Source organism: Perognathus longimembris, chromosome 8 (genome assembly GCF_023159225.1).
Source record: "Perognathus longimembris pacificus isolate PPM17 chromosome 8, ASM2315922v1, whole genome shotgun sequence".
Lineage (NCBI taxonomy): Eukaryota > Metazoa > Chordata > Mammalia > Rodentia > Heteromyidae > Perognathus > Perognathus longimembris.
The window spans coordinates 6,114,373-6,133,052 of record NC_063168.1 but is presented as its reverse complement, the minus strand read 5'-3'; the positions used below and the strand labels follow the sequence as shown (position 1 = coordinate 6,133,052).

General features: G+C 45.2%; 1 protein-coding gene across 2 annotated transcripts; it reads left to right on the top strand.

Moving 5' to 3' along the window:
- The first annotated feature begins 511 nt into the window (after positions 1-511).
- Positions 512-17,753, top strand: Mfsd9 (major facilitator superfamily domain containing 9). 2 transcript variants are annotated; one of them, XM_048352468.1, is made up of 6 exons: positions 512-648; positions 4,571-4,658; positions 6,092-6,135; positions 9,398-9,527; positions 10,868-11,077; positions 15,512-17,753. In XM_048352468.1, exons 1-6 carry the CDS (start codon positions 526-528, stop codon positions 16,291-16,293), a joined length of 1,377 nt encoding a protein of 458 aa, XP_048208425.1. In that variant the 5' UTR covers positions 512-525; the 3' UTR covers positions 16,294-17,753. The 2 variants fall into 2 exon arrangements, with proteins under 2 accessions (XP_048208425.1, XP_048208426.1); XM_048352469.1 differs by lacking the exon at positions 10,868-11,077.
- The last annotated feature ends 927 nt before the right edge of the window (positions 17,754-18,680 follow it).

The following is an 18,680-nucleotide window of genomic DNA, read 5'->3' as shown; positions in this document are numbered from 1 at the left end:
CTATTATCACAATGGATGACTCATACACAATATTTGGTAGCTCTCCTCCACTTAGCTCCTTGCATGGCTGTCAGAATTCAACCCCAAAGTTCCGCCAAGGCCCATTTATTGAGGTCCTGCTGGATCTCTGATCTCTCTGAGACTGAAACACTCGGGAACCTGCAGAATCCATATCCCCTTCCCCTCCAGCCTTTCAGACACAGCCCAGCCACTCAGAGCCTTGAAGCCAAGCAAGTGCACCTAGGGACGCCTGTCCCCCGCATGCGCATGCGCAAGGCGGCACTCTGGGCAGTATTGACGCGCGCGGGAGGCGTGGCTAGGGCGCCGGGGCGTGGCTGGCGCGCGGGAGGCGTGGCTAGGGCGCCGGGGCGTGGCTGGCGCACGGGAGGCGTGGCTGGCGCGTCGGGGGCGTGGCTGGCACGTCGGGGGGGCGTGGCCAGTGTGTGTGGCGGTCTCGGGGGGCCGCAGCGGCGTCGCGCGGCTATGGAGCCGGAGGGTCGCGGGTCCCCCAGCTTGTCCCCTCGGATGGCCTCCGAGACCCCCAAGCCGCGGCCGGAGCCCGGTACTGGAGCGGCGATGCGGGAGCCGGGGCTCCGGGAGGCTCGAGCGCGCGGCTTCCTGTTCCGCGTCTACGCGGTGGGCTTCTTGGTGAGCGCGGCTGCCGGGGCTGGCGGCGGTGGGGGGGGCGGGCGCTGGCTCCGCGGAGGGCTGAGGCTCCGGGTAGCGCCGGGGGGATTTGCCAGGCTCAGCCAGTACTGGGGGCGCCCCCCCCCCCCGCCGTGTGCCCGGTCCCTGCCCCCGGAGCCGCCTCCTGCCCCACCTCTCCTCCGTGACCCAGCGGGTGTGGCTCCTGGGCCAGCTTCCCCCCCCCCCCCCCCCCCCCGCCACCGTGGGGCCTTCAGGTGCCCGGCGCTGGGGCAGGTGCGGCACCCACGGGGCAGGCCCCGGGGCCTTCAGGTGCTCGGCACTGGGGCAGGTGCATGTCACCAAATGTCCATTCCTAGACCCAGGTCCCATCGAGGGAGGGCAACTTCTTAAAGACATCTTTGTGTCTACCTAACTTCACAGACCCCATTCTGCACCCCGGTCCTCCTTCCCGCCCTCTCCCCCCAGCCCCACCTCTCATTGCTTCTGACTGGAGAGCCCGACATTCCTTCAGACTCCTCCGAATCGGGAGTTCTCTTCCACTTTGCAGTGGAAGCACCCAGAATTCAAAGCAAATGAGTGTGGTTGGGTCGTTCAGACCTGGAGATGTGTTGATCTGCCAACCACTTTCTGAGAGTAGATTCTGCCTGCTTCCAGCAGATTCTGATCGTCGATCAGCCTTTCCAACCTTACCTAGCTCTGTCAGATGAAAAGAACTTAGGCTGTCATCTAGACCAGCCATAGCTGTTTTCATTTGTGAAAACAACATAGGACAGTGCCCAGATTATTCGTTATGCTCAGCCTGCCCATACAGATTTGAGTATCGGCAGCTTTATATGTGTTTTTGAATATTGGCCACATAGCAAGCTTAAGATAGCAAGCCTGATGTACAGTTTAATAATTTTGACAGTGTATTCAAGAGAATTGTTTAATATCTTCAGGGGGGAACGTATTATCTTCCCAAAGTAGGTATGATTGTGTGTGTATGATTGTGTGTGTGTGTGTGTGTGTGTGTGTGTGTGTGTGATAGTCCTGGGGCTTAAACCCAGGGCCTGGGCTCTGTCTCTGAGCTTCTGTGCTCAAGGCTACCACTTGACTCACAGCTCCACTTCCAGTCTTTTGGTGGCCAATTAGGGATGGAGTCTCACTTCTAGTCAGACTTTGAACTGCCATCCCCAGATCTCAGGCTACTTAGTAGCGAAGATTGCAGGTGTGAGCCACTGAGCCCTGTGAGGGAATTTTTTTTTCATGAAAAATATTTTTAAGACCTTTAAGATGGATGTAATTGTATGCAATTATGAAGGATCTAATAATATCTCCTTGTTAGATAACATCTAAGGAATATTATGCACAACTTATGTATTCTTTTCGATATATTTAGATGTGTAAAGATCCCCTAAGACTCTTGGGAAAATGGCTTCTTAGTGGGAGAGGAAGAAAACAAGACTATAAAAGTCATTTGTCAAATGTCTCGGCTTTACTTTTCATCTGTATTTTGCAGGTTTTAAGTTGTTTCAATTAGGGTCAGCTATGGTGACATATTAGGTCCACTTGGTTAGCGTGCAAAGAGGGTCCAAGATCTGTGTTTTCAACCTCTTCTTCTCTCTAGATAGCTGTTTAGATTTCTGTTTGGTTACACTAGCTTTCAGCAGGTGATACTTCATTTTTTTACTGAGCCCACAAACCAAACACAGCAGGGTTCCTACCCTGAAAAAGGCCCCAAAATATATTCATCAGTTTCACTGGGAAATACTGGTATTTATTCAAAGGTTTGTGTTCCGTCTTAATGGACTTCCTTATGAATGATTTCAAGACCATAGCCAGTTGCACATAAAATGTGTTCTAAGAGATGGTGGTTTTAAAGAAGCTATGCATTCAGAAAGATAAAGGAATTGCCTATTATAGCAAAAGAGAAGACAATTTAGAACAGAACTTCCTGACAGCAAATAGCAGCCTGGCCATCCGCTCTGGAAGAAGATAGTATTTTTTCAGACTCACAAAATATTAAAGTAAAACCAATCATCAGCTATGGCTGGTGAATATATTTTCATATTTTACCTTCCTTAGATCTCACCCTATTGACACATATTTCATGCTTCATTTAGAATAACTATTTGAACATTAAATAACATGTGCTATTGGGATTTTAATTTTTTAATACAGTTGAGTGTCCTTTTCTGGAAAAACCAGAAGGCTTGCTAGGTTTTTAGGGGATAAACCCCAGGAGACTGACAAACCAGAGCTGGTAGTCAAGCCCAAAGCCATTGTCCCAGAACCTTAAATATGTTTTAAGTCATTTAAATCATGAAATAATAAACAATAGTTCTAGAAATTAGACATATAGCTGTTGAAAGAAGTGACCAGGTAAACGGAGGTACAAGTTCATGTGTGGATACACAGCTACCAGGATAGCAGGGAGAGCAAAAGAATAAGCTCTGGGACTAACGAAAACTTGTGAAGCCAGGCACGAGTGGCTTGTGCCTGTAATCTTAGCTACTCGGGAGGCTGAGATACCAGGATCATAGTTCAAAGCGTGGAAGTCCAGGCATGAAAGTCCATGAGACTCATCTCTGACCACCATAAAGCTGGATGTGTAACTGTGGCTCAAGTAGTAAAGCACCGTCCTTGAGCAGAAAAAACTCAGGGACAGCACTCAGGCCCCGAGTTCAAACCCCAGTAGTGGCACAAAAACAACAACAATGTTTTTGAATATGCTCTTTCTTTCAATTCAGCCAAGTTCACAGGCCAAATAAACAAAATTGTATGTATACAATATGTTTTTCTTCTCCTAAAACAGTTTCAACAAATAACCGTATGAAGTAAGAATGAATATGAAACCTACAGGAAAAATGAATAAATAGTAATATTCAGAATGCCAAGCAAAAGGATTTGTGTATACCTAAGAACTCAAGGAAAGGGATGGCATGTTTGAATTTCTATGGTGTGTCGGACTTTCTCAGCCTTTATATCACTAAATGCCATTGTAGGCAGGTGTCTTTCCACACGACAGCACTCAGGACTTGGTAACGTTAGGTGACTTTCTCGGTACATATTTAGTAAGTGACAGAGCTGGAGTTGAGAACTGCCTGACCTTACAGTCTGTACCTTTTCTGTTACTCAGCTGCACAACCTCAGCTTTGTCCTCCGCAAGCTTCTCTCCCTCCTGTTCCTAAGGCTTTCTTCTCTGTGTTGTCTTGTGAAACTATAAGCTACAGGTTCAGGCACGTAACACCAAATCAATTTGTACCTTCTTCACCTAAATGCCATCTCACCAAAGAATATGAAATCTCTCCCTACTTGCTATTTCATCATTCACATAACTGGTATGGATTATTTACTCTCTCTCTCTCTCTCTCTCTCTCTCTCTCTCTCTCTCTCTCTCTCTCTCGTGTGTGTGCTCTGTGTGTGTGTGTGTGTGTGTGTGTGTGTTTAGTTTACACTGTGTACAGTGGCTTGAACTCAGGGACTTTCACCGACTCTTGGTCACTTGGACTAGGCTTTTTCATCCAGGCCTGGAGCTCTACCCCTTGCTCCATGTCCACTTGTGGAGTTTTGCTGATTAATTGGAGATAAGATTCTCACAGACTTTTCTGCCCACGCTGGCTTTGAGCCACGATCCTCAGCTCTCAGTCCGAGAGTAGCTAGGATTTCAGGCCTGAGACAACATTGTCCATCTCCTATAAATGTAAAGGTAAAATTTATCCTGGGTCAGGGCAATCCAAACATTTTTCTGTGGCAACAGTTACAGGGTGTACTATCCAGATTCCCTCAGAAGACTTCAGCCTGCTGAGTATGACATACTCGGAAATACAGTTATGATTACTTGTTTTCTCAGACGTGTTTGCGATTGTTTTTATAATTTTAGCCTCACCACTTGAAGAAATTCTGCAGTTCCTCACACAGACAATTGTTTGTTTGATCTTAGGACTTGTTTGGTGTCAGCATGGTGATTCCCTTACTGAACCTTCATGCCAAGTCCCTGGGTGCAAGTCCCATCGTGGCGGGAATAATAGGTGAGTGGTTAATGCTGCCCAATACAGAGCACTGAGCTTTCCGTCACCTCAGCTGAGTGCCCCGCACGACTCTCTCTTCAGTCAAGTTCCCAAAGCGAAGTGAGAAATGAGACCAAACGAATTTCTAGAATATTGAACATTACAACCCTGGAGCAGAATGTAGTTCTTCTTTACTTGGACTACCTGTACTCAGGAAAGCATTGCAATGTGGGAGTTCTCTCCATATCCCGCTGTCAGTGGTGCAGCTGCTACTTAAGGAGATTCTCCATGGAGCAGTTGTGTACACTAAAGGATGGCTGTAATCTCCCGCCTACAGGAGGAACCTGTAACCTAATGGGAAAGATAAAGAGACAGTCTACAAAAGTCCCACCTGGGAGAAGGGCTTGAGGCGAGCCTTGGTGTATTCATTGCAAGCTTCCACCCCCACACATACGCAGGGAGCCTGCGTTATAAAAATTCCATCCAAACATGGTGACTTATGAAGGTGGCAGGGGTTGGGATTTAGTTGCATGATTAACTAATGAGATATCCTAAGACAAACAGCCCTTAATCATGTGCAAGCTGGACAAGTGAATGTTTTGGGTTGTTGTGTGTGTGTGTGTGTGTGTGTGTGTGTGTGTGCATAACCTTTGTGAAGTCCTATTTTGTGTCATAATTAGTACTTCTCTTGCAAAATGTACCTACTGTACCACATAGAAGCATACCAATTGTTTTTTTGAAAGCAAAATAATGACTTTATTTTTACCCCAGAGAAAAGGAGATATTATTATATGACCAAAGGGCTTGAAAGTAATTCTTAGATGATCTAGGAAATATTTAAAAGAAAGGAATACTTAGTAAATGAAAATATAAAAGTATCATAATTATTTATCAGTTGCTGAAAATAAACATGAAAACTTAAATTTAAGTGAAGGAAGGAAGGTGGAAGGAAGGAAGGAGGGAGGGAAGGAAGGAAGGAAGGAAGGAAGGAAGGAAGGAAGGAAGGAAGGAAGGAAGGAAGGAAGGAAGGAAAGGAAGGAAGGAAGGAAGGAAGGAAGGAAGGAAGGAAGGAAGGAAGGAAGGAAGGAAGGAAGGAATCGAGGGCCAGAGCCCTGACTTTTCACAGAGCTGGTTACTTCCCAAGTCTTGGTGTGACCATGTGAAAATCCCTGCTACCAAGGGATCAGCCATGGGACCATCACAGGGGAACTCTTGGGTTACAGAAGCTGAAGTGATTTGTTCTCCTGAGAACAGAAACTTATGCTGAACTTTGCCGTGCGGATTGGATTTATATGCAAATATCTTTGCATATCTTTTTGCATATCTTTTTCTGAAAATGCCTCTTCCCTATGATTCTCTTAGAATTTCTAACGTATTGTTCCAATACTTATTTTTATTTTTATCGCAGTTTTAGTTGCTTTGACTGACAATGACTTTTTTGTTTTCTTGGGCAGGTTCCTCCTATGGCATTTTACAACTCTTTTCTAGCACACTTATGGTAAGTTACCTCTATCTGCAAAGAATGTAATTGTATACTTACTGAAATCATCCACTGTGGCTCTAATAAAATTGAGGCTGTAAGGATCACAAAAAAAATGTCAATAATTAGGAATAGTATTGTTAGATTGAGTGGGATCTTCCTATCCTCTGTCTATTTTTGTTCATTGTCTTGTTCTGAGTGCAGCACACTGAGTCACAGAGAGCTCTTGGATGAGAACAATTTGTGTGTGTGTGCACGCACGCGCATGCATGCACAAGAGCACGTACTGGAAATTGAACCCAGGGCCTTCAGCTGGCACTTAGTTTTTCTGCTCAAGGCTGGTACTCTACCACTTGAGCCTCACCTGTACTTCTGGCTTTGTACTGTTTAATTGGAAATAAGACTCTTATGGACTTTCCTGTCTTCCAACCATGATCCTCTAACTAGGATTATGGGCATGAGCCACCAGCCCATGGAGAAGTTTTGAATTATGATAGGTTCTTCATTTGTACTGGAGGGGGAAGACAAAAGATACTACTGGTTTTATTATTTGTGTCACTGAATTGGCGATGGTTTTATCCATTTACATTTCTAGGATTCTGTGTGGAGTTCTGCAGCTTGAACTAAATACTTTATTATTTATCAGACCTATGTGAATACACAGAGCCATTGGGGTGGATGGTTGGATATCTGTATGTAGCAGGGAGTAGCTACGCCCAAGGACCTGGTCACTCTCTCCTTCTGTCCACTTGATAATTTGAAGCTGAGAGACCTTCAACTGCTCTTCTTCTCTTTTCCTTTCACTGTCGGCTGTGACCACTCTGGTCTGGGGACCCCAGTGTCCAGCAGTCAGGGCAGCTCAGTAAGAGTGTCCACTTACTGTCACAGATTCATAACAGGCGCTGGGCTCCCTGATTTCCTTGGCAGCTTCACATTCAGTGAATACAGTATACATATGCCACACCTGCATTTTCTTGGAATTGCTACCTTGTAAAATATGTTTTTTTAAAAGAAATCCAGATTCTCCAATGAACGTGTTTTAATTAACATGTATTAATTGTACAGGAAATTTTATTGTGACATTTTTATAAATGTATAGTACATAGTTTGATCCAACTCACCCACTCCACCGTTCTCCATCCTCTACTTCTCTTCTTTTTTTTTTTTTTTTGGCCAGTCCTGGGGCTTGGACTCAGGGCCTGAGCACTGTCCCTGGCTTCTTTTTGCTCAAGGCTAGGACTCTGCCACTTGAGCCACAGCACCACTTCTGGCCATTTTCTGTATATGTGGTGTTGGGGAATTGAACCCAGGGTCTCATGAATACGAGGCAAGCACTCTAGCCACTAGGCCATAACCCCAGCCCTCTACTTTTCTTAAAAGAATATGAACTGATTCTCCACAGTGAGCTCTTAAATGAACATATGGCTACTCCTTAATCTTTTTCCAAGTCTTTAAGATATTACATTTGCATAACAATCCCAATTCTCATTGAAACTTTTGAATTTTCTTCCTTACATAGGAGGAACTTCTGACTCTTGGAGTTTAAGTAATTTGACTAAATCACCTAATCTCCGCATCCAGACCCTGATTCGATGTTGCTGTTGCTTTTTTCTTCTTCCTAAAAGTCATCTGCCATTGCTTTATTGCTATACGAAGTGTTGAGGGTGTGACTTGGTGGTAGAGTGTGCACATGAGATCTTGGGTTCAATCCTCAGCACCCTCCTATGTCTGGAAAAAAAAAAAGGATGACTAAAGTGCAGATGAACTAAAGAGAACTACACTGACTAGCAGGATGTATATTTCCTATGCTTGTGAAAATGATGTGGACTAGGTCTCAACAAAGACCTTTTCTCTTTTATTTGAAACTCACATCCAGAGGGGTGGTTGTGTGTGTTACAGCGTATAGGCCAGAATGCATGTTGCTCATGAAGGGTTTTCTAACCTCCCGCTGGACGCTGGATTCCTTGAAATAAAAGCTAGGTGTGTGTGACCCTAGAACTTTTTCAGCATACCTGGTACATGGTTAGCATTTGACAAACGTGACTTTTTATTGCCAACTCTGACTCTACTCTTGTTCCTTGTTCTAGGTTTTGTTTACAACACGTTTCGTATATCTTGTAGCGCTGGAGTTTAATGACAAATTCCCTTAGAAATTCTTCAGATAGAAAAATACTTAATTGAAGTTCCCTTTCTAGATGACATTTTTCTAAATATGTGTTTTAACTATTACAAGTTTTGTCAGCGTTGGTTAATTTTTTCAGAGTATGTGTTTTCATGAAGTGATTAGCACTGGTGAAGTGCTCCTTGTGGCCAGGCCCTGTTTTGAGGGCTCACTTAATCCTCATAAAGACCAGTGTCAGGGTAGGAATAGGTCTTTTAAAAGCGTCATGTAGGGTACCCTAAGGTGTGTACTGACGTCTGTGTTTGACCCTCATGCCTCAACTATTGAGGGGAAGTCTAATCTGAGGCAGGTAGAATTCCCATTTTATAGGTTGACAAACTGAAGCTTCGAGAGGTAAATGACGATGTTTTAGGTTTTGTTCATGTATTGGATAACAGGAGTTCAGAATTGAACTCGGACAGCTTGGCCCTGAGCCCAGAACGTGATTCCCAGTGCATGTAAATGAAGAAATACGCCTGTCTTTTGAGCTAACAATTCCAATGCTCCCACTTTATTTTAGGGACTTTTCAAGGACATTCACAAAAAGTTGGACGTGAGGGTACTTTTTTTTTTTCTTATTTATTGTCAAAGTGATGTACAGAGAGGTTACAGTTTCATACTTTAGGCATTGGATACATTTCTTATTACTGTTTGTTACCTCCTCCTCTACTCTGGTAAGAAAAAGCAGGTTTTAAAATATAGGAGTAAATGACTGTTCTCTTAAAATACACAGAATGGAAATTTGGGACCATGAGGTGCTTTTTAAAATTCTTCATTTTGGTTTTCCTAATTCCCAAACAACAAACATAGTTTCCGACTTCTATTGTATAAAATGGTAATAAAGACAAACCTGGGGCTTTATAACTCATCTAGATGTTGGGTCTTTCCATCTAGTTCTTAGCTGCAGATCACCAGGTTTTGTTTGGGGACGGAGATGACGGTGTGACTTTCCCACTCACCTTGTGGGATCACCAGAGAAAGCAACTTCTCCGGCAGTTGGGTGCAACATCCAAGCATTTCAGGGTCTTAACACCAGCCTCCCTGCTGTTTTCCACCGGCTCCTGCTGCGTTGGGCACTTGTGATGGTCATTGCGGGTTTCCGTTTCTTGTTTTCTCCAGGGCTGCTGGAGTGATGTCGTTGGAAGACGAGTTTCCTTGCTGGTGTGCATTTTGTTCAGTGCCTTGGGGTATCTCCTTCTTGGAGTCTCTACCAATGTGTTCCTGCTTGCCTTGGCTAGAGTCCCTGTAGGTAAGTTCTGAGCCGTGTGTGTGTGTGTGTGTGTGTGTGTGTGTGTGTGTGTGTTCTGACGAGACCTTACCTATAGAAGTATAAAGACAGCCACATCAAACGCTGTGCCCACCAGAGCATTCTGATCCTCTGTCCTGAACTTAGTCCTTGACTTTGAATGTGCCTACGATGGTTCTGCTCTGACCACCTGTTAGATGACGAGAATTCCTACCCAGGCTGTTCACAAGCGACTCTTTCCACGGTTCTCTTTCCCAATATGTGTAAGGTGAATCCCACCGAGATATGTCAGAGGAAATCACACTGTTCCTGCAAGACCTCTGGCGAATCGTCTTCCAGCCTGGCCCTTTCTAGGAAGAGGAATTTGGGATTCTCCCAAATTCTAAAAGGATTTGCTCCCAGAAGAGTTTGGCTGGCTGGGAAGTGCACACGAGTTGTGACACAGAGCAGTGAACAGACCCGGGAGTAATGTGTCAGAACATGTGCAGAGCGCTGTAGTCTGTCAGCATGTGTGCAGCAGCCAGTGTGGCTCAGGCCAGGTCAGAGTGATGCCCACTGGCAGCCTGGGTTACGTTCTTGCTCTGTTGATCAGAATCACAAGCAGCCTGTTTCCAGAGTCCATCACCATTCACGTGAACGTGTGTGTCCCCCACCTGGGTGGGCGCCTGGGTGTTGGGGAGTCGAATACATTCCCCAGGAGCAGGAGTGCTTCAGAAGCATGCCGTGGCTCTCAGGCCGTTTGTTCAACAAATCCGTAAGCCTCTTTTGACTGGAAGACAGTTGGTATGGGTCGAGTGATTCTGCCCATGCCGGCGCTCTTACCTGTTCTGTTTCTCCCCATAGTATGGATCACCTCCTAATATACACTCTGTATTTTTCCCAAAACTAAGGCTGTGTGAAGGCAGGCATAGCTGCCTTTGGTTGGTTTTTATTTTTGCTTTCTTGACCTTTAGTGTGTTGCTCTACCCTAACGTCACTGTCGATATTAGATGTACAGTAGACATGCAATAATATTTGTTCATCAATTGAGCAGATAAAGAATAACAACTCCTATCTATGGAAAAGCTATCGTGATTGCAGTTGAGTAACAGAGAGGACTGGTGGTACTAGAGTATCTTGACAAGAGGCAGGCAGGCTGCAGGACTGGGGGCATGCTAATAGACACAGGGTGACCTAGCAGGGCTGTGACACTGGCCCAGGAGCCCAGTTATGGTGGGGTGGGTTCTGCAGTCTACCAGTTCAAAGCAAATGGGGGCCAGAGCTCCATTTAGGACAGAGAGTATCTCCAGGGAGGTCCTGTTGCTGTGGAAAATTCACAGATTATGTTTCTTGTTCCCTTGCAGGGATTTTTAAACACACACTCTCCATCTCCAGGGCTCTCCTTTCTGATCTGGTTGCACAGAAAGAGCGTGCGCTTGTGCTGGGCCGGTTCAATACAGCTTCTAGCATGGGCTTCATCTTGGGCCCCGTGGTTGGTGGATATCTCACCGAATTAGACGGTGGGTTCTACCTCACAGCCTTCACCTGTTTCTCAGTCTTCCTTCTCAATGCTGGTAAGTTGACATTTAAGCATGACTGATTTACCTACAATGAGACAGATTCATTGATCAAAAGTGAAAGTCAGCCAGCTTGGGGGTGGGGGGGACTTATATCCCTCGCTACTCAGGAGGTTGATATCTGAAGGTCTCGATCGGAAGCCAGCCTGGACAGGAAAGTCTGTAAAATTCTTCTCTCCATATAACCACCGACCCGACAGCCATAAGCGAAGCTGCCGCTCAAGTGGTAGAGTGCCAAACTTGAGCCAAAAAGCTAACAGACAGCATTCAAGTTCCACGACTGGCACATGTGTGCATGCGCGCTTGGGCACGTGCACGCACACACACACACACACACACACACACACACTCATTCACACTGGTGTTCTCTGAAGTTGCTGAACCAGTTATTTCCTGCAGCTCTGTGCCAGGTCTCTCTTCCTTCTCCATCCTCACTATCACTTACATGTTTGTCTTAAAATAAGAACCTTCTTAACAAGGATGAGGTAACATGTTATTTTGTGGTTTTGACTTGCATTTTCCTGATCCTTAGTGAGGTTGAGTGCACCTGTTGACCACTGTCTGGAGAAATGTCTACTCCCGTCTTTTGTACATGATTGTGTTTGCTTTATTTTGTTGGGTTTTTTGGTTTGCTTTTGGTTATTGGTGTGTAGGAGTGTCTGCATAGTTTGATATTAACTATCAGATATTGGATTTACAAATTACTTCCATTCATTCACTGCCTTTTCACTTCGGTGATGATTTCCTTGACTATGCGGTAGCTTTTAAATTTGGTAGGACACCAGGTGCTGGTGGCTCACACCTGTCATCCCGGCTACTCAGGAGACTGAGATCTCAGGATCATAGGTAGGAAAATCCATGAGACTTATCTTCAATTAACCACCAGAAAACTGAAAGTGACGCTGTGGCTCAAGTGGTAGAGCACTAACCTTGAGCTGAGGAGCTCAGGGACAGCGCCCTGGCTCAGAGTTCAAGCCCCATGACCGCCACCAACAAAAACAAAAAATTGGTGTGACTTCCTAAATCTGTTTATGCTTTCGTTGTCTGTGTTTTGAATGACCTATCTACGAAATCATTGTGATTTCATAGTTTCATAGTTTCAAATTTCTTTCTTCCTTTTTTCTTCTAGAAATTTTACGGTTTTAGGGTTTGTGTTTGCGTTTAATCTATTTTGAATCAGTTTTTGTGTATAGTATAAAGTAAGGGTCCAATCTGTTCTTCAACATGATGCCTATTCTCTTAGTTATAATTTAAATGAAAACGGCTGCTTTGGTTATTAAGGTATTGATTGAAAATGTTAATACCATTATAGAACTGGAACAACAAAGCAAGGCTATCCTACCCCTGCCACAGACCCTGCAGTGGCCTCCCACCCTGGCCAAGAGCACACCTCACACCGCCAGAGTGGGATGGGAGGCTCCGCCCACTCTCCCCTCTACCAAGTGCCTTACTGGTCCGCCTCACGTGTGCCAGGCTGGCTTTCACAGATGGCATTATACCGGCCCCTTCCTCTGCCTGCATCGGCTCACTCACTTTCCCATCATTCACTTCGCCAATATTTGCTTCCTATGCTTTCTCCCATCATTCAGCCTAAAATACTTCCCTTGGTTTATATAGTACTTCTGAAATGTTATTATTACTTTGTTTGCATGCTCATATCTGATTTTGCCTGATCTGCGCAGCATAGGCCACACCCTTAGCAGGAAGTCCATACTACTCAGTGAATGAAAGAATACCTTTTGGGCTGTGGGCTTCTTGGATTCAGGCCTGGTAGTCAAAGCCCATTTCTTCCTCTTTGCCCAGAGGACCAGGCATGGCGAGTCGTTGGATAAATAACTTTGTAAACAGGGAAAACCATACTGCTCAGTTTCCTGTGTACTTAATCTACTTAATTCTACTTCACCGTAAGTTGGACTCTTCACACTGAGGACATGATGTTGAACAGTGAATTCCAATGTTGGCTTAGGATATCAGATTCAGGAAGTAAAATGTATGAGTTTAATCTCTGTTTTCATTGGATCTCATTATAATTTTCTTCCAGTATCTGAACCCGTAACCTCAATCAAAATAATACGCCTGTTGCATGGGAGTAAATTCTAGATAAAATGACTTCACACACAGGATTGGTGGATGTAGCCAGTATCTTCACCTATAAAGGATGACACATAAAGGTGACGTCACTCAAAGGTGAAAGCGAGCGTATAAGCAGACAGTTACTGTGGAATTCTACAGTCATTTGGATTTGCTGTGTTAGTGCTGCTTAATATTTGTCCTAACTCAAGCCTGTGAATGGATATGGTCTCTCAGGAATCTATTCTGAATAGCTGTAGGTGTTCCCCACTACAGTGACTGAACGTAATAGGGATTTCCTTTTTCTCCTTCAGAAATCTAGGTGCGGGCCGGCCTCAGCTGTTCAGGGCTGGCCCTCCGACAGCTCAGAGGCTGCCACCCTATGCAGCCAATGGAATGCAGAGCTGTTTGCTCTTTCCAGTTCACCGTGTTCTCCTCCCCAGTGACAACAGCTGATTTCCTCGGTCCTCTCTCTGTCGGCTCTCCTATCTTTGCTCTGATCTGCCTCTTTGCCTGAGAAAGCCTTTCCACAGCATTTTTTTTTTCTCTCATATGTTCTGATCTTCTGGTTAAGAATGCAAACTTGAGGGTCTAACAGACTCAGGTCCAGTTCTTACCTTGCTCATTTTATGATGAGCCTTAGCAAAGTTGCCTCTGTTTTCATATGCATAATATGGGGTGACAAAGTAATTCAGAGCCCTGTCATGAGAACCGGAAGAGAGCTGAGTGTATAGCTCGGTAATAGAGTGCCTAGAAGTCACAGGGTCCTAAGTTCTAGTCCCAGCACTACAAAAACAAAGCAAAACAAACAACCCCAAAGACCAATAACAATGGCAACACAGAACAGGAAGAGCTTTTAATCCGAGTAGTTTGCCTGATTGCCACGCACATGCGCACTCACAGGAGGGTACTAGTTGGTAGTGACTGTCATCATCTACTACTATTGACTTTTATCCCGTCAGCAACAATTCTTTCCCATTTCGGTTTTTGTCAGTTGTGGAGCTTGAACTCAGAGCTTGGGCACTGTCCCTGAACTCCTTTGCTCAAGCACTGGGAGCCACAATGTCACTTCAGGGGTTGAATGATTCCTTGGAGATAAGAGTCTCACAGGGACTTTTTTTTTGCCTGGGGTGGCTTGGAACTGAGATTTTCAGAGCTCAGCGTCCTTAGGAGCTAGGATTTCAAGCGTGCACCACAACCTCCTCAACCTCCTCCTTGGATTCTGTGAAGTATCCAAAGGCCCTTTTGAAGATATGAATGGATAAAACATTTACTTCTGTGTTCTGTTTGGGTTGGTTTTCTGTCATAAACTTGTTTGTGGCCGGCACTTTTATATAAAACTTGGAGAAACCACATATTCAAATGAGCTTTCTGAAAATAATATGAAACAAAACTGAATCACCATGGCATGGAACAAATACAGCAGAGGCAGGAGCATTTCCGTCACGAGGGCCAAGTAGGGGTGAGATTCATCTGGGTGGTGGTCACACCTGCTTCATTGAAGCTAGGAGTCATGATCTGTGAGAACAGTGCCCTCTGCCGTCGTGACGAAGGGAGAGTCCAAGCAAGTGCTAATTACTGTTCATTGCTGGCGAGGTCCCTGTCTACACCCAAGCCAAGGCTGCACGTAGCAGCTCATGCCTCCTTCAGCATGGCCATTCCACTCTAATCCACTGCCTATTTACTTGCCTAAACTTCCTTTTACATTCAGTTTCTTTTGGGACAGGACTTGTGTAGGACAAGACTTTTGTCTTTGTTAATGTATTCCTAGAGTTTACTACAGAACTTGGCTCTTAGGAAGAACTCTGCAAATATTGGATGAAATGGATGGATGGATGAATAGTGATAGGTGGATGGACAGATGGCTGTTGAATGGACACATGGCTAGATACATGGATGATGGATAGGGGATGGATGGATGGGTGGATGGTTGGTCAGTGTTCAGGTAGGTGGTAGATGTTTGGATAGATGGTAGATCCACAGGTGGAAGGTGATGGATGGGTGGTTGGGAACATGATGGATCAGCAGCGATTTAGAAAGCTTATGAAGAATTTAAGTAGAAATTTATCAGAGTTTCATAATGAAGTGGTGGCATCGCAGGATTTGAGCTGAAGAGAAAGTGGTTATTTCGTATATACTTTGGGTGTTTTTAATGAAGGTAACTAAAACATCCATTGTTAGACTTCTTAGGTCACAGAAGACCTATGGAAATGGTGGAAAAACTGAAATGAAAAGAAAGCATAGACTGGTAAATGTGCAGAAATACAGATTAGTAGCCTCTACACATAACTGTTGACCCCCTAGGAATTCTCAGCATCTGGCCCGTTTTGACCGTTCTTGGTTCTTGCACCATCTTAACAGGTCTTGTTTGGCTGTTACCTTGGAGTGAAACAAAGCTCAACAGTTCCATGAATGGCCAGAGACTGAGTAAGAAACACACACTGTTGGGAAAGATCCTACAGGGAACAGCCACTATCCCAGTGGCCACCAAGAATGAACAGCCTGTTCAACAGCCCTGGCTTCCAATCGCATCCATCTTGCAGGATATGAGGAGTCTGCTGGGCTCTGACATGTGGCACGTGTTTCTCGTGCGCTTGCTCATGGGTGTGGCCGTCATGCTGTACTATAGTAACTATGTCTTGGCCCTGCAAGATCGCTTTGGGGTGCAGCCCAAGACCACAGGATACCTCATCAGTTACAGCAGCGTCCTGGGGGCCCTGGCTGGTTTCACCCTGGGGCCCATCCTGCGTCTCTACGAGCACCGCTCACACCGGGTGCTGCTGCACTCTAGCACTCTCACCTGCGTGCTGTTGCTGCTCTACTCCACGGCCCGCACCATGGCCGTGGTGGTCTTCTCCTCCACGCTCCTGTCTTTCTCCACGGCCGTCGGCAGGACTTGCGTCACGGACCTGCAGTTGAGCATGGGTGGGAGCCGGGCCAGCGGCACTGTCATCGGCTTGGGGCAGTCCGTGACAGCCGTAGCCAGAATCGTTGCTCCTCTTCTCTCGGGAGTGGCCCAGGTTGTCAGCCCCTGTGGGCCCCCCATCCTTGGGGCTGCCTTAGCCTTGGTGGCCATTTTCTTAATGTCACTCTACAAACCTCACCGTAGTGGTGACAGGAGTGGTAAGTTAAAGCATGACTAGGACAGCAGAAAGAAGCAGAGTTGGAGGAGTGCCAGTCAGGGCCAATGACAAAAGGCCATACCTAGAAGAAGACTTCCGGAAGAATGTGTGTAAACACGGCCAGGAGGGTGTGCCCAGCCCTCTGCTGTGCGGCTATGCCCGTGGGACCATCAGAAGTGACCGGGACCCATAGGAAAGTCGGGATCCAAGCAGCTTTACCAACAGGGACCACATTCATCATTTCCCGACAAGGCCCTTCCTCCTTCCCAGGCCACCCAGGCTGACGTTGCGGGAAGAAAGCTGCCATTTAAACAGGAGCTAAATGGTGCAATGACAGACCATGCCATGTCGAAGGAGGGAAGAAATGAGCTGTTATTTAACTAGAATGTAGCATAGCGTGTAATCGTGTGCTGATCACCCAGAGCTTGGGTTACCAGCTCAGCCCAGAACCGGAGCAATAAGGGATCCTGGAGACTGAGGAAGCTCAGCTATTAGAACGAGCCTGGTGCTTTCTCAGGGTGGGAAAAAAATCCGACACTGACCTTACCATCCCCTCCCTGCCAGGGAACCACTGTCGGAAGAACTGGCCTTTTAAGCTCCAGTGAGACTTAGAAGTAGAGACTTCAAGACCTAGTAACTTTGATGAAAGTAAAAGTCAGAGGCTGGCTAATTTGTTCATTGCTAGCTGCATGTGATTGCTAAAGTCATGTTTGCAGTCACAATTTGTTACTCTTTCTTGGTTCTCGGGTTCCTTTTTGGGCCTGATCCCTATATCTTCTTGCAAACGACGCCCTCTGCAGTTAGGGCGTGGCACTGCTCCCAGGAGCCAGCAGTCTGGCTGTCCATGGTTCTAGTGCTCATAAACTCTGCTGATGCAAAGTTCGGGAATGTTTTTAAGTTAAATATTTTCTGGCAGAACAAGAGCCAGGTGAGAAGCCATTGCAGAAGAGCTCGATTCTACAGGGCTTATCTTTAAATGTTATTTGATCCTTTTTCATTTTCATTTTATCGCTGGGGCCAGTGAGGGGGTACTTTGCGGTGTGTGTCTTCTTAGGCCTTCTCTAAACTGTCTAATATGATCCAAGGGAGAAGCCCAGCAGAATGGCTACACAGGCTCACAGGGAGTCAAGAAATGGGAAAGCCATGAACAACACAAGTACTTAGCTTGCTAATAAAACCTTACTTAAGGTCCTCCCTTTTCCTTACATTCCCTTTAATCCTCTTGTTTGGTCCACTAGAAGATCATGCCTATTTTCTGCCCCCCACACAGAATCATAAATGTTGTTCTTTGTGTAGTAATTTTTCATAACTTGTATTATTTATTATTTATAAATCAAAAGAAGTATTTCCCAAGTTTTGAGTATAGGTTCAACTCAGATATTTGTAACAATGGAAGGTATGTTTTATCAGGTGAGCGGCCACTCACACCTATAATCCTAGCTACTTGGGAGGCTGGTCGCTGCAGGCTCGTGGCTTGAAGCCAGCCTAAAGAGAAAAGTCTGAAAACCTCTATTCTCAAAACAACCAGCAAAAAGCCAGGCTGGAGGTGTGACTCACATGTTGGAGAGCCAACCGAGTTTATATATACGTTTTGAGAGGTCATCCTTTTTCCTGTCTGGTGGCAAGAAAGGTAACTACATCTTCATTACGAACTTCACTTGGGAACTGGCACTCACTGTGAAGTGCTTCCGAAGATACTGGAAAAATGTGAAATGATCTGTCCGTAAGGAACACTGAATGGCAGGGAGATTCGCCTGCCTACGATGGTAAATAATCAAGGGTTTGTGCACTGGAGTCAAAGTTCAGAAAAGTTTCTTCAGAGATGCTCTTCCCTTCCCTCTTAGAAATTGGTGATTTTTGTGAAAAGTTCTTAAAGAACTGTTCTTATATTTTTTTAAATCATGGCACTTTATTTTTTTAAGTTACATGAATCTTGTAAACCTGAGGATTTACTATTAATAAGACACATAAAAGTATCGAAAAACCAAAGATCTCAGCACATAGACTCAGGAAGCACTTTGGATATAATGCACTAGTGATTTTAGTATTTTGTTTACACGGTTTATTTATTTTTGTTTTTTGGTAAATATTTTCTTGCATTTCTTATTACGTGACTAAGGACTTGCTGTCCACATGGTGTGGTGGTCCAGGAATAGCAGCTTCACCGTCGCCGAGGAGCTGGTTAAATGTGCAGACACTTAAGCCCTGGCCTGCACACGCCTGCTAAGGACCATTTAACTAAGATGAATAGCTGATTGCTGGTGCCATAAAGTTTGAGAACTGCTAGCCTAATGAATGGTACTCATACTGTCTGTGGAATAAATGATCTCAGGGAAATTAAATCTGCTCAATGAACATTGGTGTTGTTTTGTTCTTTAAATTCTCTTGTGTAACTTCCATCATCCATT

What these genes read in the sequence shown, in the direction of transcription:
- Mfsd9 (XM_048352468.1), top strand. Translation starts at nt 526, where the DNA reads ATGGCCTCCGAGACCCCCAAGCCGCGGCCGGAGCCCGGTACTGGAGCG. An exon ending in TCTTTTCTAGCACACTTATG is followed by an intron (nt 6,136 to 9,397) that starts GTAAGTTACCTC and finishes TGTTTTCTCCAG; the next exon opens with GGCTGCTGGAGTGATGTCGT. An exon ending in CTTGGCTAGAGTCCCTGTAG is followed by an intron (nt 9,528 to 10,867) that starts GTAAGTTCTGAG and finishes GTTCCCTTGCAG; the next exon opens with GGATTTTTAAACACACACTC.